The sequence below is a fragment of the Zosterops lateralis genome (genome assembly GCF_965231275.1).
Source record: "Zosterops lateralis genome assembly, chromosome: 2".
Lineage (NCBI taxonomy): Eukaryota > Metazoa > Chordata > Aves > Passeriformes > Zosteropidae > Zosterops > Zosterops lateralis.
The window spans coordinates 9,575,318-9,600,976 of NC_139763.1; the positions used below are offsets into that span (position 1 = coordinate 9,575,318).

The 25,659-nt window shown below is 35.4% G+C and overlaps 1 protein-coding gene across 1 annotated transcript in view; it reads left to right on the top strand.

The window, feature by feature from the left end:
- CFAP47 (cilia and flagella associated protein 47) overlaps nucleotides 1-25,659 on the top strand; it is a gene marked incomplete at its 5' end in the record, with an annotated part of 294,184 nt that overhangs the window by 51,008 nt on the left and 217,517 nt on the right. Inside the window, 11 exons of the mRNA XM_083854475.1 lie at nucleotides 1,179-1,395; nucleotides 2,068-2,312; nucleotides 3,221-3,351; nucleotides 4,471-4,593; nucleotides 5,957-6,088; nucleotides 7,364-7,441; nucleotides 7,987-8,131; nucleotides 9,667-9,761; nucleotides 17,871-18,042; nucleotides 20,163-20,263; nucleotides 21,349-21,508. Of these exons, the coding sequence (XP_083710601.1) occupies nucleotides 1,179-1,395; nucleotides 2,068-2,312; nucleotides 3,221-3,351; nucleotides 4,471-4,593; nucleotides 5,957-6,088; nucleotides 7,364-7,441; nucleotides 7,987-8,131; nucleotides 9,667-9,761; nucleotides 17,871-18,042; nucleotides 20,163-20,263; nucleotides 21,349-21,508 (1,599 nt within the window). The remainder of the gene's footprint in view (nucleotides 1-1,178; nucleotides 1,396-2,067; nucleotides 2,313-3,220; nucleotides 3,352-4,470; nucleotides 4,594-5,956; nucleotides 6,089-7,363; nucleotides 7,442-7,986; nucleotides 8,132-9,666; nucleotides 9,762-17,870; nucleotides 18,043-20,162; nucleotides 20,264-21,348; nucleotides 21,509-25,659) is intronic.

The window sequence follows — 25,659 nt, forward strand, 5'->3', positions numbered from 1 at the left end:
AACACAGTTTATGATTATAGTTGTTCACCTTAAATAAAAAACAGTTTAATTTGGTAGGCAGCTTGAGACCTACACTAGTGTTTCACTAAAGCTTTGCAATTCTCACCAAATACTGAGATGTGATTAGGTATGAACATGTAAAAGAAGAGTTTGCTTTGAAGGCTGCTCGTACCATAACGTCTTACAGAGAAATCTCTACAGCATAAGAATTGCTCATACCCTTAGGCCTTGTTAGTGGATAGTACCTGAACAAGCATTAATATCAGGAAGATTCATGGAAGTGCTCAGAATATTTCTGGGAATAGAAAACAGTAAAGATTGATGCCCCCAAAAACTAAAATTTAAGGATCCTCCATCAAAATAATTTCAGGGTAATGTTCTGTGATGAGAGTAAGAGCTTCTAAAACTTCTTAGTGACTTAATAACAACACTTATTACTGCTACAGGTCTATTTTAAGGTCAGTTTTTCTTCAGTAAAGTTTTTTCACAGCAAAAAGAGGATTTTCAGTACTTCCTGGGCTTTTTTAAATTTTCAGTCAAGCCAGAACTTGAATAGTGTAGTTGTGTAAACTGATATACCTGGGGAAAGGTAGGACAAGATAAACATAATAAGACAAAAAGTACTGAGAGTTTTGTAAGATGTTTGATTAGTGCCATGAGCACTCAAGTTTTCAGACCAGCCTAAAAACTAGTGGTAGCAGTAAACTAGGTGATGAAGTAGTTCTGTGACCATCACACGACATGAATTATTAACCCAAATGGTTGCACATCAGCAAGCAAACCAACAGGTTGCACATCAGGTCATACATAAACTTTCAGTGAATTGGTAATTGGTCCTTTTAAATATCTGTTTAACAAAAAGAAGTATTTATGATTATTAATAGTCCTGTTAGTAGTGAGCACATTGATTTCCCGTTTTACCAGTTGGCTAAAACAAGCGGAATTAAAAAATAAATGTTGCTGGCTTTTGACTTGTACTGCTGAAAACACTCACAGGACATGGATGATTATTAGTTCCATATTTTAATGATAATTTGTTCCACTACAGGATTTTCATAGCTGACTGAGTTTGTAATTTGAAGAACTAAAACGTTTGATCATATTATTTTAGTAATTATGTTTCCTTACATTGGCTTTTACCTTTTAATGTTGAGGATCTTATTTCTTATATAATTCAGGTCCTTCTACTATAGATTTTGGTGATGTTTGTGTGTATTCTACAACAACCAAAGAACTGCACATCATCAATAACTTGTCAGTTCATATTTGGATTCAAATTGAGGTTGAAGTTGCAGAATTGCAGGAGACATCTCCATTGTCTCAGGTGGTGCCTCCTCTTACAAAAACTCATGTTCCAATTGTGTTTGAGACAACCACTGTTGGAATGTTTAAAAGGTAAGGCTTTTTGTATTTATTTGTTTTGATTTACACATTTTCTTGGCAGTAGTAAAATATGTTTTAAAAAAATCACCTGGCTGAGTTTGAAGTGTAATCATGATAATTGTTAATGGTGTATGTTCATCTATGGTGATATTGCGATAATCACCGCAGTTTTATGTTGCAAAAATTTCCTAGTACATACTGTTTCTTGGGTTTTTTTAAATCACAAACAAAAATCTGTTCTGTGAAAAGCCTTATATAGCTAGAAGTGAATCAGGGAAAAAAGTTTGCTATTACAGTGTATGTGCTAGGAGAAATTTTTATGGGAAATACTGTCCTTTTTCCAGCCTAGCATTGCATCACTTGCATCCGTGCTCAGGTCTTTTGATGCACCTCATGGGAAAATGTATAAGCAAACTGTGTTCTAGCCTGCTGGTTTGAACTCTGTTTACTAATGTTAAAGTAACTGTGTGAGGCTGATCATCCTTTAGGATGATCTTCAGTTCTGACATGATTTAAGTAGTATGCAAAACAATTGCAAACTTTTCTCTTGTTGGTCTTAACTGTGTGTTCACAATCAGTTGTTAAGTATTTTCTTACTAGTGGTTATATTTAATGTAAACTTTACTCTGACTGTAACATAATAAGTGCATAAAAATATTGATATATATATATTTTATGTTGCAGCTCTTTCAGATACAAAATAAATAAGCAGCACATTGGACATGTGCTGGTAGTTGCACATGCAATGCCTTTTGAACTTCAGCTGTCTACAAGGGAACTGATTTTGAGTCCTGTTCATGGCTACCTAGCAGGGACAGAGTTTAGAGGAACTGTCAGGGTATGCAATCCCAGAAACCATCCTGTTGGCTTCAGTTGGAGGCCTGTAACAGGAGAGAGAAAATCTGCATTTACTATAAAGCCAACTAAAGGTATGCTGTGCCAATATAGTGTCTGTATGTATCTTATATGCCAACAGTGTTAAATAAGACAAACATTTAGCTGATGCTATAACTATATTTTTAGATTTCTGTCAGTATTAGTGTGTCCCAAAAGCAGTATCGGGTTCACAGCTTAGCCCCACAGCAGCATTCTCTGTGTAAGCCCTGCCCTGAATGCAGGCTCAGTCCAGCTCCCTGCTTCCATGCCCAGCCAGCAGTGCTTCTGTAAACATTTTTCTCAGCACACATTGCTGACATTTCAAGAGTGGGGCAGCAACATCATACAGCTCATCAGGATAGGAATTTTTCCAAAAGCACTGAATGAAGCTGCTAAAAAGCTGATGGAAGAGTTGAGTAACATAAATGGAATTCAATCTGGGATTACTCTGCATTTGCATCATAGATGATCAGTATTTATTAGATGTGTGTATAGCTTTTACCTTCTCTTTGAAAAATAATATTCTGTAGGGGTATGTCGGAGCTCCATTATGCAAGAACAAAGTGCTAATTGTGTTAGATTTAGTGTGCTCTGATTCTAGAGACTCAATTGCAAGAAAAAAAGTGTATATGATCTTAACCCAAGTTGCCATTCTGCAAGAAAGATAGTCTGTTCTTTTATTTTTGTTTTCAGTGTTGACTATTAGAGTAATTTGTGGCTAAAAATACCAGTAAACTTTGAGTGTGTTTTACTGCAGGGTACTAATAAATAGCAATGCTCATGAGAAACCAAGACCTGATTTTACTTAATTCATCAGACTGTTCAACACTTAAGAAATGTAGGCTTACATTTAGTAAAAGGTCATTTCACTTTTGTGTGCCTGTTATTTCTAATTATACAATGTAATTTGACAGTTGTACATGTGTATGCTATAACATCTAAATTATGTGCACATATTTAGGGTTTGTGGAGCCCTATAGTGATGTGGAGTGTGAAGTTGTTTGGCATCCAGGGTTCAGCAGTCCAGAAACAGGACAATTCCTCTTGTGTGTGCGCAAAGGAAAGACAATTAACCTGAAGTGTTTAGCAAAGGTAACAATTCCTGTGGCAGCTTTAGAGAAAAAAATGTGTGGATTTCTTTAAACAAGTAATACCTTAAATATATTTCTATTACCATCTATTTTTTATTAAAGTGTTTTAATTTCATATTAAAGTATTTTAATTTCATATAGCTTTTACTTAATATGTTTAACTGAAGAATATGCTCCAAAGACATGATGGAGAAGGCAAGGCAAAGACAATTTACCTTTTTCTTGCTTTTGATGATAGTCTTCCTTTGGCATCACAGCTTAGTGGTCCTTATATGTTATGGGCTAGTTTTTGTGCTTGGCTTGCCTAGTTTGACTAAACAAATGTTGAGAGGTGATACAACAGTTTTTTAGATATATATTATTTATTAAAGGAATAAAAATCTAGATGTGTGTGGGAAGGTATGTTTCAGAGTGTCTTAATTTAATTTTGTGTTGTATTTATTTGAACACGATATTTGAGAAGCAATGTTCTGGGTAGTCTTCTAAACAGTGACAATCATGTTTGGTTAGTTATTTGTTGTCTTATGTTGCATACCAGGGAGTATGAAAAAGAAAGACTTTTTTTTTTTCTTTCAGTCTATTCTATTGGCTACATGTTCTAGAACTTACATTGGGAGTCAAGAAAACTTTTCCCTTTCTTTTGATAATCCTGGTTTTGTTCTTATTTTCTTTTTTTTCCCTCAGTAGCTAGTTTTATTTTCTTCCTCTTCTTTTGAGGTCTTGGAAGTTTGCCATATGTAAACCAGGATGTGTGTAAATTAGAATATTTGCATTTCTACTGCTGTTAATATCTCTGAAATAGCTTGTCCTGATCACACATTTGGAGTTAATGGAGTTTGTGCTGTTAAATTTAATTAAAATATTTTTGTTGGTCTTGAAATCAGTCCAGAAATATCTGTAGGGTTCAGTCTGTTCAATTTGAATCTAGATAAATTCATTACATTGGGTAAATCTTGTCTTACACTTAAGCTGTGTTTTCCTATTTGAATACTTCCAAAATATGTATTTTCACAACTATATTAGCTTATTATGTAATTAAAAAAAATAGGCTGAATTATTTATTTGTAGTTAGGAATATGTTATATGGTTTGCTTGTTTTCTCTCTCTCTTTTTTTAATAGTTTGGTACTACTAGAGTTCAGTTTGCGGCTCAAAGTATATCCTTCGCTTATAGTGCAATTGGTGTCACTACCTGTAAGACAGCCACTGTTCTAAACACAGGATGCCACCATGCATACTTCCAAGTAAGAGAAAAATATTTCTAGCACACTTAATTTCTTGGGCTGGGGAGCAGAAGGGAGTTAATTTTACTTGATCATGTTATAGTTTTGTGTTTACAGCTATTAAATATGCACCTATTTAGGTTTTTGTGATGTTTTCTGGAGAAACAAGATTGATGTAAATAGGAATTCTGTCCTTCTGTCAGATTTGCACTGATGAGTAGATGGGACAAATAAAAAGCAAAGTGGTGATGGCCTAAATAATTCTGGTGGTTTCCTGAGAGCCAGGGGTGAGAGTAGAACCCCATACTGGTGTACCCTATGGAAAAGCATTTATTGACTGTTTTCCTGCATTGAGAGCAAACTGGCTGTGCATGCAGGGACCCAGAGCAGTCACAGCACATGGGGTGACTTTGCTAAACCAACATCCAGGGGCAAGAGGGGCTGTGCAATGAATTGAAGAAGGGGGTGAGATGGATGCCAGAGTGGGTAAAGACATAATACACGAATCAGTAGGAAACCTAACCTCATTAGTTCTGCTGATCACAGGATAATTGCTGTATTAAGTGAAGGAAAATAATGTTCATTAAAATCCTCTGAGTTTTTGTTACTGCACTGTTACGATACTGAGAAACATATTTAATTTATTTTGATTTGTACCAGATTTCTCTTTTATCAGCTGAGCATTGAATAACAAGTAGTACCCTAGTCTTGGAGGCTGGGCCTGAAAGAATAAAATCAGCATAGCCTGTAACACAAACATACCCAGCCCTTTTAGCCCCCAAAATTATTCTTAAGCCAAGACATAGCTGGTTGGTCTTGGTCACTATCATTGGTATAGCTATACTTTAAAAAGCTGTCTGCTAGGACTGCATTAGAAGAGAACAAATTCATTTTGGTCTTTGCTAACTGTGGCTAAGCTGAGTATTTACTTCTAATATTATTACTGAGCTATACAGAATTTGGGTTCTGTGTCCCATCTTACTGTGAATGTCAAAAAAGAAGTGATGAATTTATTTGTCACTGAAAAAAATGTTTTGTAGAATATTTTGAAGACTTGCTAGATAGCAAGTCTTAATTTTGATAGCTTAATGAAAACAACCCAAAACTCAGAACTCCAAGTTTCCAATTGGTGGCAACATTTATTTCATAGTAGAAACTGACAATTATGTTTAGAAATATGTTACTTTATTTTGTTTATTTTGTTTACTTGCATTTTTCCCCAAACGTCTAAGTCCAAGTTAGCCTTATATGCTATGAAGGTTCTCCTTGTAAGAATATAAAATCTTTATGATTATATAAATAAATAAATGTATAAATAAAACAACAACAGCCAGAACAAATGAATGCAAACACCGTTTTCAGTATGTTTCTTTTGTTTGTGAAGGTTCAAGATGCAAACCCGGTGCCTGGAATGCAAATCAGCCCCTCTGAAGGAGTGATACCTGTGGGAGGCATTGTTGATCTCAAAATCTCTTTCACTCCAACGACATACATGAATATTGATAAAAGAGTGGAGGTATTTCAAAATTGGAAGAACTTTGTCTTTTGAGTGTTATCCTGTGTGCTTATGTGTGTGTATGTTCATGCATTTTTTGGATTTTATTTCCAGTGTTCTAATGCTTTCTAAGAATAAGATTTTCTTGCAGCATATCATTACTACTGTAACGTATTCTGTTTTTTTATTTTGTCTCAGTCCTGCTCAGAAGTATCAAAGCAGTCTCTTAGTTTGAGCTGGTTCAGATTATATCACTGACAAGCTGTTGGAAGTAATGTGTGGTTGCTCTTTATGAGAGAATGTCGACATACGTGGAGTTTTTGTAATCTCTAGAGAGGCAGGATTGGAATACTCTAATGTTTTTAATTTCTTGACTTCTTTTTGTAGTTTTCTCAGAGATGGCTCTATTAGTAGATTTACTTTGATATCAGGTGTGCAATAAGCATGTAACATATTTTGTTTTCTGCACGCCTTCTTCCTGAGATAAGTCAGATTGGGAAAAAAGATGCTACCCAAGGTCCTGAACTTTGCTACCATTTTTGAGTGATCCTGGATTTCCCATTTTCTGGGGCTGCAAATATTAAGCTTGTTAAACCTAGTATTCATTTTTTTAATTTTTACAACAGATGTAATATTCCCCAGAACACCAGTGTCTACCTTGTACCAGCACCTCTGTCAAGCAATGTGTGTTGTGATACACATTCCAATCCTCACAGCTGCTAAACACAGATTTTTCCTGTTGGAAATAAACTGCTCATTCTAGTAATACAGCCTCCTGCAATATTATTTTTGTCTGCAGAATTGGGGAAGACTGGTCACTGGTCTTTCTTACAACTTTGAGTTGTGGTTTTTATGTTTTATCGTTTTTTTTTAAAAATTTTTATTCTGCATTTTTAAATAACAGCTATATCTATCTAGCCATATCTGTCCCAGATTTGATATGTCACAAAGGCATGATTTGAACCCACGTCACTGGAATCTGCATACATATGTTCTGGAAAATGAAGACATTTACTTTATCTCTTTGTATTTCTGCAGAAAAAACCCCAAAACATTATATTATAAGAGCAGAGTTATTTTCATATTTTCAATGCAATTTATACTGACTCCTGACTCTCTCCGCTCTGTATTTGTATCTGTGGGATAGGGTGTTTTTTTTTGTTGTTGGTTTTTTTTTTTTTTTTTTTTTTTTTTTTTTTTTTTGGTAAGCTTTTTTTGATGTAATTATGACAGATTTGGTGAGATAGTTATGTTGAAATGACCTTGACCACATCCCAGTCTTGTCCCTTCACTTAGGTAGCAGTAAGGAATGCAGCAGATCTCCGGCTTAGGATTACTGGATTTTCAGAGGTCTCTGAAATAGTCATTGATGTGGTAAGTGTGAAGAAATTGTAGCAATTGGTAAGATTGGTTAAGTATTTTGCTTCATCTAGATGTCAAAGTGGCTCCTCTGTACTTCATATTTTTCATTTCTTCCTCAACTAACTTCCTAAGAAAATTATCAGAGAGATGAACCTAGGAGGATATATTAAAGCCCAAATGTAGATACAACAGTTGCACTAAGTGATAGCTAACAGCTTTAGCTTTTGAACTTGACAATCTGGTAAAAGTATGTTTAAAGGCAGAGGATTTCTTAAGGTAGTTATAGCAAAAAATGCAATAAAGGGAAAAGTAAGTTGCTGGTCTGTTTACTGAATGATGAAAACTTTTCTGGTGGTGTGACCAGACTTGATATTAAATTCTAAACTCTTCTATTTTGTGTCCTGTAAAGATTTTAAAGATAAGGGTATGTGAGATTATTGATTAACCAATACTATTGTGTTCTAAATTGTGAATCTTGTAAACTTTTTCATATTATGTTCTATTATAAACTTGACTTCACAGTGCTTTGACCCATTTCTTTTTCTTTAAACTTACAGGAACTATTTAATTTTGGTCCCGTTTATGCTGGTTCTACAAAATCAATTCCATTTTTGCTGCAGAACAAAGGACACTCCTCCACCAGAGTGGAGTTTGATTTTTCGGAGTATAAGGATTTTAAACTGACTGCTAAAGACAGTTCAGGTATTTGCTTTTGCTATATTAGAATTTTCATTAAATAAAGAATGAATAATGGTAAGAGAAAATCTGTCTGACCATTTCTGGTAGCCAAATTTTCTGATACAAGAAAACCTAAAGCAATTATTTTAAAAGTACTGCTTAATATAAATTAAGAGGAGATATTTTGGTTTGCCTGTAAGATGACAATTGACAAAAATAAATATTGGCTAAATTTCAGGTTGCCTGTAGATTTTTTTCCCTGATTTTTCCCACCATAGTTGCTGAGGTATAATAAAAATTTGGAATATCATCTAACCAGTTAAAATAAATTATTAAAAAATTCAAACAAATAAAGCCAAACATTTGTATTAATTTCCTATTCATGGACTCATACCCAGTTTTTGACAACGTTTACCTTTTGATTATTTAATCCCCAGTATAAGGGGATTAAATTGGGATTGTTTTTCCCAAAGGGACAGAGTGTTTGCAGGTTAATGACATTGCCTCTGCATGAATGCCCAGCTCAGGAAGTTATTGGGGCAGCAGTGGGATTGAATTCTTTTTTTGCTTGGTGGAACTAGTTCAGATTCTTACCCTGCACATTGTTGCTCATGGCTTTCCTACTTCAGTCATGGCATCTCCTTGGATATTGCACCATCATTATTTACAAAAGAATTTTGCCTTATAAGCAAAGCTGCAAACTCAGGAAATCAAGACTTCCTTTTGCAAGACAGTATTATCAAATTTAGTTGTATCTTTATGTTGAACTATATGTGGATGATGCAAAAAAATGATCTCCCAAAATCAGAGGGGTTTTCTTACCATGTGGTGTACTTAAAAGGGAGTAGGAGGGCTCCTAGTCAGTCATCTTAACTTGGAAAAGAACTGTAAGACTCTTTACAACAGGCAAGCAGCCAGCATGGGATCAGACTCATTGCACATGGATCCGGATCAGAGTTTGTGCTTGAAACCAGTCAGGTGACATCCAGTCAGGCTCAGTACTTAAACAGTTAATACTAGATGGATGATGAATATTCCATCATGGGTACTGATCTTAGAGGAATATTACCTTTGCTGGAAACCTGTGTTCCTGCCAGTGCCTTAGAATTGAACATGGAAGTCTGAAAAATGAAGCAAGCCTTGTTGGAAATGTAGATTATGAATAAAACTAATTAAAAAAAAAAACCCATAACAAAAAAACAGTTTCAGACAAATATTTTTATCCCAGTGATATTAGTTTATTATGTAATTACTATTTTAGCCTAACACTTTTATTCAGAGGTAAAGGACAATGTTGTTTTGGGGTTTTCTTTTCTGAAATACTGTGTTTTCCCAAATTAATAACTTACATGAAAATTGCTGGTGATTAATACTGCCCAAAATCGCATTCAGAATCCTTATGAGAGATACTATAATCCATTGTAACTTTGTGAGAAATGCTTACTGTGCAAATATGTAGATACTTGATACTAGAAATCACTTTGAAATACTGCAGCTGTTATAAAGTTGATATTTCATGCAGTAACATCTGTAATTTGATTTTGGATTTTGTTTGGCAGCTGTTGGCCATTCTCGTTCAAAGCCTTATTCGTATTCAGTTGACTTAGAGGAAGAGTCATCTTTGCAATGCTTCTTGTCCTTGACACCAAAAAAGGTAGGTTTGTGGAACAATGGTGATGAAGTTCATTAAAATAATGCTCTGTGATATTTTTGAGGTGGGGAGAGTAGAGACTTTAGATTAACGTTTTTGTGTGTGCAATAGTTTTATAATTAGTAATGTTATTCTTAAGAAAACGAGTTCTGAAATAACCTCTTTATAACTTTAAGTGTTTGCATACACAAAGAAAACACTTTCTCAAAGGATTAAAAATGGTGTAAACTAATACTGAAATGTGATACCACACACTCATGAAATTATTCAACAAACCAGCAGCCACCTTCTTGCAGCTGTTCTCACCTGAATTCCCAGATGACCAAGATACTGCAAATGTAGATGAGTTTTATGTGTCATAAAGATTGGCCAAATTGCTTTCTGGTTGAGCTGTTTGAGTGGAAAAAAATTGAAGATATGAGACTTTGTTACTTTTACATCTGAAAATTAGCATTTTATTGGTAGTAACTGTCAATAGAGAATGCTCAAATGAATTTTAAATCCAACCCCATTGAAAAATGCTTTGGAAATTGAAGGTTTGGGGCTTCCCCATATTTGGAGAAAAATGAACTGCAAGAAAACTATATGAAATCATAATCCAGCTTCAGAACAAGCAGCTGGGGATCACTTTTACAGCATGTAAACCCATTGCATTATCTGCACTTTTACCTTAAAAATGAATAACAGAGATTATGCATCTTGAAAGGGTCAGGAGTATTCTTTTTTCCACCACCCCCCACCTCCCAGGCTTGCCTTCCTAGCAGTAGAAAATTGAATTCTTTCGTTCAAAGCATCATTCAAATAATACTTGTATATTACAGGCCGTGTGTGATAATGTTGTGATTTTCTGCTGTGTACACATGGAAGCTATTGGAGTGAGTTTATAGCACATACACTACTCTGAAATGGTTTTTCCTGGCAGAATATGAGTCAATAGATTTATAAAAAATACCTTCTGTAGCATGGCAGGCCTTGACTTAAAGGAAAAGGAATAGTTGTCATATGTTTTTAAGTATCTTGACACTTCTAATGCAACACTCATAAGCAACGTAGTCAGAATTAGACTGGATACAGTGTAAGGACAGTATGTAAGGGTTTGCAAAATGGTATCTACAGGATATCGTAAGTGACCTATAATCAAACTGGAGAAACCCAGCAAAGGAAAATGCTGGCATTTTCCTGTAAGTAGGAAGGTGCAGTGATGGGAATACAGGAGTAGATAATGCTCTTGGAATAATCTCTGTGTATGGCATTGCAGGCCACAAGCTGAACAATAATTAAGAGCAGAGATTTACCATACCAATAGCAGTAATATTAATAAAGCAAGTAAAATACTCTAATCAGGGCTGATAACATTTCAGCTGCACACTTTTCCCAAAAGAACTCTAAAAGAAAGCAATGGAAGAGAGAGGAACTCTATTTCCCATTGTAACATTTGAGCTCTATTCCTATTTCCTTTCCTTGTCAAGTTGCAGGATAGAATAAAAATAGGTATGTTGCTACTGATACTGCTGTAAATTGAAGTGACTAAAAAATTAATATTTCTGAAGAATGCTGAAATAGAAGCTTGCTCTCTATGTTTATTTTAGCTTTGTCACCTGAACATGATGTTTAGGATTGCCCTTTGTTATTGATGAGCATGTCCAACTGTCATTTGATACTGGTGTACATTGGCTTAAGTGAAGATAAGGTTATGCCACTTCCAAATCTGCTTTAACTGTGGTATAAATTTGGAAAAACAATTTTTACATTTGACAGGATCAGTTTTGTGACTGTTCTTGCCAAAAAAAACCCCACACCAAACAACCCCTAAAAAACAGAAGAAACAGAAAAGGGCTGTGGAATATTGCACCTATTGATTACAGATTTTATTTTTCATACTCTGGGTCTAAGAGTTTTTCAAGTCTTAAGAACAATTTTTGGCAAACAGAAATAACTTCCTTCAGAAATAAGGAAATAAAAACTTCAAAAGGGATACTTTCTTGGGGCCCCTCATAACCAACTAATAATTGTTGCTTTAATTAAATGTTTTTACTTCAGTTTCCCTTCTCCCTGTGTGCTCAGAGTCCTGTTTCCCTTTGTCCTTGGTGCTGGGTAAGCTGGGTGCAGCCAGTGTTGCCCTTCGGCTTCCAGTGTGTTCCTGCCTGTCAGGAGCAGCTGCTGCTGGGCAAGACATGCCCAAGGTCCCTCACAGCTTCCTGCCCACTGGTGCTCACAGGTGAGTATCTCTGAGCCTGCAGCACTGTCACAGCTGGCCCCAAGAGCACTGAATAATGTTAAATGAAGTTACTCGGTGTGGCATGACTATCAGGCAGCATATGTAGCCCCCAGGATGCTGTAGCTTTTCTTTCATTTAACTCCTACAATGTAGAATACTAATTAAAAACTGAGTTTGTTAAGAAAGTGGTTGAGGTATCAGCATCTCTTACTGCGATCAGAAACTCTCAGTAGTTACTGATTCTTAAAACATTTTCCTTTGGATCTGAGCTCTTTATTATTCTACCTCATCTATAGTCCCCATTTTCTCAGCAGATTTCTTTCCTGATTTTCCAGTTTTGAAAAAAACTTCAAACCCGTTATCTCTGTGTTGAGCTTTCCCTATTCAGATTTCACAGTTGCAAGTGCTATTTCCTCCCTCTCTGTGCTTGAACAGCTGTTTCTCTGATCCCATCTCTAGTTTTTTGACAACTGCTCTTCCCCAGTTTACCTCCCAGCTGCTACAAACCTTCTGTATCCCATCAGATCACATTCTTCTCTGTCTCCCTTCTGGTTTTACTAGAACTTCCTGCTGTTGTAGACATTACTGACAACACTACCCTATGAACCACCATACCCCCACTATACTGATGTTTTCTTTAATAGAGTGGATACTAGAGCTAAGGAAAAGTAAAAATAATTCAGCTGCATTACTAAAAAACATAAAAAGGCATGAAATTATTTTCATGCACTTAAAAATTTTATTAAAGTGACTTGAATTATTGATGTAAGGTTCCAAGTAATTTAGTCTTGAATGCAGCCTTGAATTCTGCTAAAAACCTTGCAGATCAACAAATTTAGTGTATATATAGGAACTTTCAAGAGCTGCTACAATTCTCACTAAGCTATAATTTGTATTAATACATAGGACATCAAAAATGTTCTTAGAGATGAAGTGTCTTGGCATGCTTAAAAAATAAACCTTAAAAAATGTTGAGCCAGTTCCTTCAGTATTCTGAGTGAGAAAATGGAGCCCCATGCATTATAGATAAGGCTGGGATGTTGCTCAGACACTGTGGCTGTGCCTTGCTGTTATTCCAGTGTCTTTGAAGGTGTTAGAGGTGATAGGGCTCTGAACCTCACTGCAGAGGGTTTAACCTTAGTGTCTGGTGGCTGTGAAAGTCAAAGCTGTCAGTGAAAGCAGTATTGATATAATCTGTATCTTTATATCTGTATCATCTATATCTATCTAATCTGTATTTCTCCAGGCAGGATGATTCCTTGCTCACAGAGGTCCTGCAGGGTGTGCTGGTGGAAGCATGCAAAGCAAAGTGCAGGAGTGTAGTGCTTGAAAATGAGGGTTTTTTTTATTATTATTTTTTTAAACCTTGCTGGATAATAACAAATTCCATCATTTTGGAAAAAGGACAAAATACCCAGCTGTGTAATAATGAAGCCTTTGATTGAGATAAATAGAACAAGTCATAGCTGTCAGAGATTATTGCCTAAGCTTGTTGTAGGGAAGTGACAGGTGTTTTGGTGGTTTTTTTTTGTCCTTTTATATCACCTTTTTTTTTTTTTTTTTTTTATGAAAGAACAGATTTGTCGTGTAAGAAATGAATTCTGTGGAAAATCTGCAGCTGTGGAATTACAGGCCATTGTTGTTGCATCATCTCTGACCATATACAAAGGAAAGATTTAAATTTATTGCAGCACTTTGAATGACGGCTTTGAACAGCAGTTACATTATTCATTGTGGAAGCTTCTTATCTGTGATATAAACCTGGGGGAATGAAAGATTTCAGTATATCTTAAGGAAAAGCTCATGTTAAATTTGTGAGAAGTTTGGGGGTGTATATTGGATTCAGTTGCAGGACATAAACCCTTGGCTTTGCAGTTTAAGTTTGAATCTAACTGATTTCTTTTAATGTACATTACATTTTGTCTCCTTGTATTCCTGCTGAATTTGTTTATTAGAGGTATAAATAAAGAAACTCTAAGGTCAACCTTTTCACAAATGCTTCAAGATACTTGAACAATCTGCATGGCATTACACGATAAATACAATAGTATTATTATCTTTTACAAATGTTTTAATGCAATTTTAAGTAATAAATTAGCTTATTGATTTATGTGCAATTCCCTGGGAAGTTGTACTGTGAAAGAAAACACTGCAATTTTAGAGAGATGTCACATATTCTTTGTGTTAAACAAACTATACAATTTCTGAATTAGCAAAATTTTTATTCAACCTTGAGAATATATGTTCTATTAGAATAATAATTAGAGAATTATATTTTATGCTTTCTAAGACATTTATGCTTTCTAAGATTGATGCTTTGGAATACTTAGTAAAGATAGAGATAAAGTAACTGCTTTGAAAGTTTTCTTTGAAAATAGCAGTACTTTTTTCTACTCTCAGATTGCCACCTGACAGCTGTGCTTGTTTGTTTTTGATCCATGAATTTTATATAAAATACTATTTTACTTGTAGTGTTTGATGGGGTAGATTTTCCCCCTTTTGTTTCTTGTCTTACACCAAGTATTTAGGGCCAAGGCAGGAACCAGCCATGTTTGCTCCCCACTGTTGAGCTCAGAGCTACCAAACTGTTCGTATCAAACCTATTTCATAAATTCAAATGAGTTTTGGTAGCAGAACTTGCTTTAATCTGACAGATTCTTTGTAACCGACAGATTCTATTTGTTTATTAATTCTAGCAAAAAAAAAAAATTTGAAAGTATTTTAAGATGCCATCTGAATAATAGTTTCCAAGAATGTTATTTTTATTTGAAGAGTTAAATTCTGCTGGCAGCCTGACCAAGCATCCTTTTTCTGACATCCTTTGGAGGTATTCCATGTGAGCACACAATGAAAAGCTCCTTTGTCTCACCTGTCTTTTAAAAGCTTCTTTTGAAGTCTTTTACTTCTAAGACTTTCACTTTGTAGATGATGCCTCCTTTCCAGCCAACATGCATAATCAGTGTACATCAGGACAGGAAAAATGTTTTTTGTAATGATATTAACAAACAGAAGTGTTTGTGAAAGAACACTCTCTAGGCTGCTTCCTTCCTGCCCTTCCCATGTTCTCTGGTGTGTGAAGTTAAATGCAGCTTCAGGAAAATATCCCAATAGATAAATAAATATAAAGTATCATTAAGTTACCTAAAAAGCAAGGATAAGACCAGTAATAGTCTAAGGATTTATTTTTTTTAAATACCATAATTACTTTTTAAAGTATGTAATCTCGCAAAAGAGGGAGTTTTGTATTAGAGAGTTTGAAAAATGAAAAATTAATCATAAAGAGTTTTTTTTGTGTTTATAGAAAGAAACATAATGATTGTACTTGCAAAGTGAAGTCCTAATAATTGAAATGAATTTTTAATTCTGTTTCAGCAGTATGTGGATGTGTATGAATTATAATCTGATTTCTGCTTGCACAGAATTTTAAAATTATTTTTCATTTGCAATGTAGTTTACATAATGTGCAGTTAATATATGAATAAAGTAAAAGAGCTATGATTTGTTATCAATTATATAAATACATCTCTATGAATTATGTTGGCTTTGAATTTGTACCATTGTGCTTCATAGCAAAAGTAGATTTTCAGTGAACATCATGATCTACATGTAGTGAATTGAGTCTTTCTCATATTTGCTTTTGTTTGCCAGTTCTTAGAAAATAAATCCCTTGTTGTATAGTAAGACAAAACCAAATTTTCCTGATAGTTGGGGTGAAAAATGAGTTTTGATTTGCTGGTTTGGGAGGGGGATAAAGGGATTCCATCTTCTGCTGTCTGGCCTAAACCTGATACTGAATAGCACGTGGCCAGAGTGTAATAAGCCACATCCTAATATATCAATCTCTGAGGGACCAGCCTTCTGCAGAGAAGTGGCTGTAATTAATTTCAGCAAGACTGCTCCTGGGAGGTGTTTTGTAAATCAAAAGGTTGAATAAGTAAAAACACCAAAATAACAAACGTTACAGAACACAAAATGATAAAGCCACCACAAGTGTCTGAGAAATCTCTTGCACCTTGCTAAGACACCCCAAAAAGCCTTTACTTCTTTTTTTGCTCCTTCCTAAATACTGAATGTTCTAGGAGAGAAAACCTGGCTTGCAGCCAATAAGATCACCAAGAGGCTTTGAGTTACACTCTCAGAGCCCAGTCCATGCCCTTGTGCAGGCACAGGAGGGTATCAAAGTTTCTGAGTTCTTTACCATGAAGGGTAAGCCTTAAACTTTTCCCCATATGGAAAGCACTTGCTGGGTGTAGGAAATGCATCCCTACATAAACCTACCAGCATTGATGAGTAACAGTTGCAGTGCTAGACTGCACTTCTTTGCAGAGGCAGTGCTGGCATGAAATCTGTAATGGACTAAACATTTTAATCTCACCAAACTTAAAAAAAAATAAAAATTGTCACAAGAACATATTTTGAAGATGTAAATTGATGAAATGTTTTGTGTGGGTGACTTGAGCTACTAAAAATAGATGAGTATGTAATTCAAATGAAGAGATTTTTACTCAGTCTTTTTTTTTTATATATATCTTGAGCTGTAGTTACTAAAAAATACTAAATGTCAGTTTTGAAAAGCCAGTTATATATTGTAAAATCCAATAATTATTAGATTTGAATATCAGTATAAAACAAGGGACTGTGGTAATCTCGCCCTCATTCCATGCTTTCCTTTAGCTAAGCACAAAAAGACAAAACATTCCACAAGGCTCAGCACACACTTCATTGTCCAGGAGTGTGTCACAGTTGTAACTGTGTGTCACAGACCCTGCTGGGACACCAATCCCTCCCAGTGCTGTGCTTGCTTCTCACTAGGTGTTACAATTCCAATAAATGTGCCTCATGCTCTGGCTTAGGACACTTTTGGTGTTCTTTCCTGTCATTTATATATTCTACTTGCTACCACAGATGTGAAAGTGAAGAACGATGCACTATTTTCTGCAAGTTTTGAAAGCTTTTAAACGATTCATAACATCTTTATATAGCTGGTTTTACTGCTTTTTCTAAGCAGCATGAAGATTTTATGGATTTAATTCCTTTCTAAGATTTCAGTGGACTTCAAGGTGAAAACAGGATTTGAAGGACTTCAACAGCGGTTTAAGTGCAGAAGTTTTGGGGTTTTTTTCCATTACCTTTATTAAGGAGATCCATACCTTTTTCTGCAGAACATAATCCCTTAATGTGTTGGTCCTTGGAAAGACAGAGTGAGGGGCAAAAAATATCGCTTTGAAACTGCTTTTTGAAATAAATGTGGCCTTTCTGATGCACTCTGTCAAAAAAGAAGATTCTGTACAAAACATGCCATTTTTTAAGTTCTAAACCCCACTTGGGAATGTGATAGCACAGATAAAATGAAGATCAAAATCACTGGAATTTAGACTCCCAGAATTCACTGGCATTTCTCAGTTTCAACTCATGTTTCACCTTTGATCTCAGGGCCCATTTTGTTTATGCTGGATGTACAGAAATTATTGACCTTTGCTCTTCAGCCTTTGAGAAAGGATTCCATAAGTGATGTAGCTTTCTTTGTTTTCCCTCCTCTTTGCTCACATGAGCTTCTGCATTTGGGCCATGGCTCCAAGCTTTTTTCACTCGTGAGAGTGGTAGGAGTGGAACACAACACTGTGATTTACTAGAAGCCTTGTCTGTAACTGTGCTGATAACCCTGACACTTTTGGTCACAGAGCTTTTCCTTAATGGGGAAAAAAAACAACCCTGGGCACTGCTTACTTAAAGAACTGATTCTGAGTTCCAGTAAATGAACATCCTGTTAAAACCATGAGCAGCTCCATAATTGCAATAATTCTGCCAAAACAGCAAACAACTCGGATGGTTCAAGAGGTACCTACTACTTTTTATTTTTGGGAAAGTGACCACAGTATTTTTTTTTCCTTTAGATGGCAGCATATGACTTCATTCTCCCAATTGTTACTCCTCGGGCCAGTTCCCCACCTCCATCTCCATCTCCATCTCCTTCGGAGTCTCTGAAGGGCGGTGCTCCCGCTCACGCAGCGGCTTTGCCACCCCTGGAGGATCCTCCTCTTCCATCCTGTAGAGTCACAGCTACTGGTGGGTAAACCAGGCCCTTGGAGACCTGCTGGATGCATGTATCTGGATGTTTTTGCTTTGCAGAGAACGGCTACTTAATTGGAATTTGTATCATTTGTACATTTCGTGGAAACTTGCAAAATTTTCAAGTTTTGATTCGTGTTTTTAAATATGCTCGAAGCTGAACTTCCTATACCTAATTGTAATGTGGAGAAACTATTTTTTGTATAGCCATTTGCCTTATATAAAAATAGCTTACCAAAACTTTTTCAGTAAGAGTTTTCTATCCATTTATTAGTATTTCTAGACTACATCATGCAAATCCCAGTAATCACAGCGGTTCCTCTGGAAAGTGTAGAAAAGTAGAATGTCAGTCATCCTCCTTTGTAGAATTCTCCTGTCAAAACTAGGATCTCTAGCTGTATTTAAAATCCTTTAAAATGCCTCTGAATGGTCCTCATCCCATCTGGCTTGTCAGAGGTTGTTAATAGCCAAAGTTACAGGCCATTTGCCTGCAGCAAAGAAATTGGTATCTTATATATTTCTTGTCTGCTTTTCTCAGAAATAACTTGTGGTTCTCTTTAGTCTCCTGTCTTATTCTTACTGTCATGTATATCTATAAATTGTGAATATTTGCATACACTGGCTTTCCTAATCTCATAAAAAGAATTTGATAATTTGACTACCTTCTGACAACTTAAAATTATGTCTGTTACTAAATAATTTCACATATTATCACATTAAAAGCTAAAACTGAGTAAGATGTATCTTGCAAGTTCTAAGTTTTGATTTGACAAATATGCCTAACTCTCACTGCTGGATGTTTTATGGCACATTTGTTTTTTGCTTTTACAATTTTTTATTTTCCTGGGATAGTTTTTGTGGTTCACTGGGATTCAGACTGCATGGAACAGTGTGGTTGGCACTTAAGCAAATATCTTATATTTGCTGTTTATACTCAGGATTGTTCACCCTGAGAAAAGAATCACCCTAATCTTGGTGCAGTCAGCCCAGTCTTTTAATAAACTTCAGTGTAGTCTGTATGTTTTCAATCCATCAGGAATATGTTTTTTGATTTTTTTTTAAAACAGAGTTTTTAGTTTGTTTCAGCACCTGGGAAGGAAAGCAGGTCTCTTACTTAAATACTTACAGGAATTCTCCCTGGGAAGGTGTTTATCTGTATATGAGAAAGAACTGGAAGAGAAAAATCTCAAACTACTGGAAAAGACACAAATCTAATCTAAGCCTGGCACAAAGGAAAAAAGTTTGTCCTATCAATGTAATGGCCTCATGGGAGCTGACATATGTTTTAATAATCCAACTCAGTGTTTTTGGTTGGGTAGACAATTTCCTTTCCCTGACAGAGTTTCAGTTGCGCTGTGTTCTCCTGGTACAGGCAGTTTCTGAGAGTTGAGGACTTGGTGATGTAGTTGTGTGTTGGTGGAAAAGTTCCAGCAGATTCTGTTCCTACTTTGAAACAATATTACTTTATAGAGTTTATGTGCCTATGATTTAGATAAATGAAGGTAACATGGTTGTTTACATAATGTGATAGATATGATTAGGAAATTATTTGGGTTTTTTTAGGGGGAGAAGAGAATTAACACTGGGCAAGGAACAAGTGTCCAGATTTTAATAAAAGGATCCTGTGTGCTTGCTAGATTCATTTCCAGTGTTGTTTCCAAGAAGGAAGATGAGGCTGTGGGAACACATACCTCTGTTTTCCCAAACTCCCACTTTAAAATTTCATATGTTGGGATGATTTCTTTGTTGCATCTCTATGAAATTAAAGAAAAATGCTGTTTTATATAAAATCTTCCAAGTCTTGTTCTAATGGTTATTATCAGAACTGTAAGTGCATTCATGTGCAGAAGGAAGATCATGTGGCTGTTGTGTTATGAAGAAGAGGTGCTATATGTGTGGTAGATATAAAATTTAAATAATTTTAATGTGACTAAAGAATCATAGTAAGACAAAGTTTAATTGCAGTAATCATGTATATACTATAGGAGCAACAAAAAGGGGAAAAACATTTTTCCTAAACATGTACAGAAATAATGATTTTATGAAGGTACTTTAAGAAAATATTTGTCAAATGATGCTGTATCAACATTTTAAATTGATTGTTTTTTTTTCAATAGTATTTAAACCACTATTGGCGTTCTCTTCAATGGAATTTAAATTTGAACAACATTTGAGTAACATGTATTCCAGTACTCCTGATGAGAGTATGAATTCTCAGGTAATCACACTGTCATTTTGTTCAGTTTTCTATTTCATGTTTGTCTTTTAATCTCTATAATTTTTTCCCAAAATTTAAAATTGAGCTTGTACTAAGTCTGACAATATGAAAATGTGGGCACTATGAGAAATTGACCATGAACTGTGTAAGAAATAAATATGAATAGAATAATTCTGCATCTGCCTATACCAGTAAGTGAGGCAGCAATGGTGCCAAGATGGAACTGATTTGTGCCATGATGGGTCATGCAGTAAAACTGCTGTCCCAGTGCCTTGTATGGTACTGACTCTGCCAGCTGACACTCTTTCAAAAATTCCTTGTCATGACTTATGGCTTCATAGGGAAAAAAGACACTAAATATAATATTTGCAACACAGGTAATTTTTCTGAATGCAAAACATACCATAACATAATTTATTATTTCTAATTCCTGAGGGCTTTGGGTAGAAATTAAAAAAAAAATTTGGCCATGATGGAAACACTTGAAATGCTTTTCCAAGTGCATTGAGGAAACAATGATAATACAAAGTCAAGGCGTTTTCCTAGCTAGGCGTGTTTCAAAAGCTGAGAGAGTAACTCTGAGATAAAGGAATTTAATTATATTTTTTGTTTCCACTGTCACCTTATTGAACTTGAAAGAATGGGTTTTGAAAATGTATTTTGAACTTCTTCCATTTTCAACAACTACACCTCTAAGTCTAGATGTGAGACACATGTTTAGTGCTTTTGCTGTGCTTCATTTTTATAAGGAATAAGTCCTCAATTCTGTTTGGCTAAGCACTCCCACTGTGATACTTTGATCTATTTACCTCACTTAAATGAGGTTTTTTCCATTCTGGAAAGAAAGTATTCTCTTTGTGAATGTGGTGAGTGGCTGGAAAGCATCTAGTCTGTGCAGATAGGCATACTCACCTTTGCACCCCATAGACACAATAAACTGAGTTCTTCACTGCTTTCTAGTGCTGCCTTGTTTTCCCTCTGATATGTTTGCACAAAGAATGCTCAGGAGAGAGCACTGTGAAAAGTATCACAGTGTTTGCTGTTTCCCTCTTTCAACATCACTCCTTTTCTCTAAATATTTACAGGAGCTTGTCCTGAAGTGTATTGGAAGAGAGACTGTTTTATGGAAATTTAATTTTGATGATGCAGACAAAAATATAGAAGAGGGTATTTTCAGATTTAGTCCGAAGCGTGGATGTCTTCATAAAGAAGAAAGTGTCGTTATCACTGTGTCGTTTTGGCCTCGTAAGTAATTTTATGAATTCTTCTATAGATTGACCATTTGCATAGGTATGTTTAAATGGGGTTTTATGATGAATCAATAGTAGTACTTATTTTGATCAACTAAAGGTTTTTTTGGTTCTGAGAAATTAAGACAGCTGCAGACCTAACAAAAAGCATGGAATCACTGTTTTTGAAATTGCATTATTTGAAAAGTTTGCTTTGCACATAGAAATCATCAGGTTTTTCACACTTAAAACATCAAGGACTGGGATAGGTGTATCATTTTCAGAGCTTCTACTTCAGGTGCATTTAGGTTGACTGACTTAGCTAGTAAAGCTTTCCAAGGGTACTTGGAATGCTTTTGAACTTTTCTCTAAATAGCCACAATTGAACAGAAATTTCCTGCCTCATTAAGATATAAAAACGCTTGTCTATGGTATTTTTTGGAGTAGACTGGTCAGGCAACCAGTCCTGAAGAAAAATATGCAAAATAGATTTCTAACAAAACTTGGGAGAATGAAAGAAGATAGTAATCAACCACATAATGCCAGAAAAGGAATAGAAGAATAGGAAAATTAAGATTCTACTTTTTTCGCAGCCAAGTGTTTAGAGTAGACAGTGATATACAAAATTCATAGATTCATAGGGTGGAACATGTGAGGGTTGGACACTGGAAAATCCCACCAGCAAATGCAGCAGTTCTGATGCCCACAGAACCTCATCCTGTGGACAGTTTCAGTGCAGTACTTTTGGAGCTGCAGCATTGTCAAGGGGAAGAGAAGTTGTGTCACTTGGATCTGATGCGGAGTCAGGGAGTGAGCATCCCTGTCCTAAAGAAAGATGTTACTGTTATTCTTTATCATAGCACTGAAATCTCTAACCTCAATTAAGCACTGGAAACAGTTTAATATAAATAAAGTTTAATATAAATAAAGAAAATAAAGGAAAATAGATTTATAGGACTCTTGCCATGACTCTGTATGATTAATTGAGAAGACTGCATGAAGTATTGCTCTGTAAATGTTGTGAATGTGCAAGAGCAGTGTTTAATTGCATGTGTTGCTTGGAGTTGCAAACTGTGAAGCAGAGAACAGCATAAAAATAAAGGCCAATATTCTGAATTACTGGGTAAATTGTATGTACAAATTCAAATGTATATATATATATATATACATAAATATGACTGATAAATTACTGTAATTTGAAGTTATCTGTATTTTTGCTGTGTTCCCATATCTTTTGTTTACAGAAAATCATAAATAACTGTAAAGATCAATTACCCTGAATTCAATGTTCTAAGTATTTTGCCATGATTTATAGCACACTTGTGCTGTACCTTCAGTGCATATCATTACTCTCTCTTGTAAGAGAGCATTAGGTACATCAAAACCCACACAGGAGACTTAGTTAATGAACATGGGGTGCTAATCACTTTCATAGGCTTGTGCTGTAAAGTTGTAGTATGTGGGGGGGTGAACAAACCTTAAAAATGAGCTTTGAGTGTGCATTAGGGTAATTTATTTAAATATGCTGCAGCAGTTATGATAGAGTACAAAATGCTATAATAAACTGCAATGTTTAATTAAGTGAAAGAGCTTTTGACGGTGGTAAAATCATGCTACTTGTTAAAAAAGCATTCTAAAAATAGAGATTTTCAAGAATTGAAAACATATTAATATGCTCCTCTTCTCCTGTTTTCTAGTATAATGCATTAACAGTCAAAAAAATGTTTCACTATATCTAATTGTAGTATGAGAAAACTTATCTGCAGCAAAGAAAGTTACAAGGAATTTGTGCTCTTGGGTTCTTTTACTGGGAGTTCAGGGATACTGGAAGATGTGAGGATTGTGTAATGGGTACAGATGACAACTTTGATACTATAATTGTGTGGTCTTTTTGGTTTTGTTTTTTTTTTTTTTTTCTCCAACAGCAAGATATTAACTTGCTGTAACCTTTAACAAATTACGTAAGAAATTGTTAGTTTACTGCTGATTTTTTTTTTTGTAGGACACCTGTAAGTTCTAGCTATCTGTGGCTTTTCTGCTTTGAAGTCTGTATTTCATTGTATGCAAATTGCTCAATGGTACCTATTAATGTTGAAGGGATATAGATGCAATAACACCTGAATAATCATAAGGTCCTAGGCAACTAAACTAAAAACGTGCTTTTAGGAGACAAATGCAGGAACTGCAAAACCATATAATACAAACTTAAGAGGGTGAGAAGAGCAGAGAGTCATAAACTCTGAAAATATATTATAGAGTTATTATTTCTGGATAAGAGAAAATATTTCCCAAATAATTCTAGAGATTTTGTTACCCCTTGGCAAATTTAGACTGACAAGTTTTTAAGTCCCATCAAATGTCCCTAAGGAAAATGTTCACATCTGCTGGACTAGAAATTAATGGTGGTGTACCAGAATGGTAACAGCAGCCCTGGCTTTGACAGCAGTCATGAAAGGTGTGAGGAGTAGAATAAATTCATGACTTCAGCTCTCAGTTCAGGACATAATTCTCATTAACTTCTAAGTAATTTATTTAACATAATATCCTGAAAACACTGGTTATAGGCATTCCAAATGAATTAACAAATCCTAATAAATGACAGAATTCACTTTTTTCTGTCTTGGTGTCTGTTTAAAATGATCGTGGTATTGCGTTGTCCTGGACGCAATAATTTATTGGTTTACATACTATGCTGAATTCTGGTATTTAGTAAATGTGTGGATCTATGCACAGAATGATCAGTGATGCAGGATAGGCACTGTCTGTTCTGCTCTTTGGGTGAACCAGAAATTCTCTGGCATTAAAACTTTGTATGAGAAAAGATTAACACTACTATTGTCTAACTTTGAAACAATGGTTAATACGAATATTTAAAAAATGTGAGTTAGTGAAAATTGCACATTCTTTGGTACTGAAATATGCTCCTACACTTTTCAAGTATTTATTAGTATTTATTGGTTATACCCTTTCACTCCAGTTTATGGTAGATATGGATGAAGAGAGGACACCAGAAATATGGTTTAGTTACAGCTCAGCTATAGGACAGGCTTGTACAAGGGAGGAGCTTGTATTGAACATGCTTTCTTACAAGCTTGTAAGAGATACCATGTTTGGCTCTTCAGCCATCTCCATGACTTTTTTTCTGCTGCTTTCTCACCTTTCCTTCATGAAAGGGCAAAGTGCCAGAGGAAGATCTGTTCCTCAAAACCTAGAGGCAGAATCTTTTTAGCCTTCTCAGCAATGTTGTCTCCTAAAGCTGATTTACATTTAACATGGAATCAATCAGATGTTGAAAGCAGTGCAGCAGATTCCCATTAGAGCTGGTTTTCAGTTTGCCATTTTCATGTTTGCTGGTTTGAAATGAAGGGATCCACAGGTCGTGTTCTGGTGACACAACAGCTTCCATGAAGCTCTTCTATGGTCACCATTAGGAAATTAGCTTTTACAGGAAGGGAAAAACACAAAGTATTTGAAGACACTAGATTTTCCTTTTTTTGTGTGTAAACAGTGACAGCTCTTTCTTAGGCTGTGAAAGTAATGATCTGAGATGATCTCAGAAGACCCTGTCATGTATTTTGCTTCATGACATGTATGTGGTCGTGTGGACATACTAAAGAGAAAATTTCTTTTTGCTATCTTAATTATTAGGTGAGGGAGTTTCCATATTGGTCTAATTGAGGGGAATCAAAGGAGAAGGCGTTTTTTCTCAGAAATTCAAGGATTGAACTTTTTGGGTGGTTTTAAAACACATCATTACAGATTTATTTCTAAATCCAGGAGTTGTTTATTAGTTTACCCTCAAAATTTATTAGTTTGCTGGTTCTTCAGCAGGTGAGGATGACTGAGGGTTGGGTAAATGACACTGCTTGGTTTGGAATATCATTTTTTGGCGTAACAGCTGTGGAAGGAAGTACTGTTTTGCCTGTATCAGTGAAAAAAAAATGTGGGTTTCCATCCTTGAGAAAACTTCCTTGCAGCAGGAAGCAAGGTGGCTTGAGAAAGAGCAGGACACAAGGAAATCTTCATCTTTGCTGTTGTCACGTCCAGCTGCACTGTAGAGAGCACCTGGAGAAGGATATTTGGTCATCCCTTCCCTTTTTTTTTTTTGGTGGACTTGGCAGTGTTAGGGTTGCAGTTGGACTTGATGATCTTTAAGATTTTTTCCAA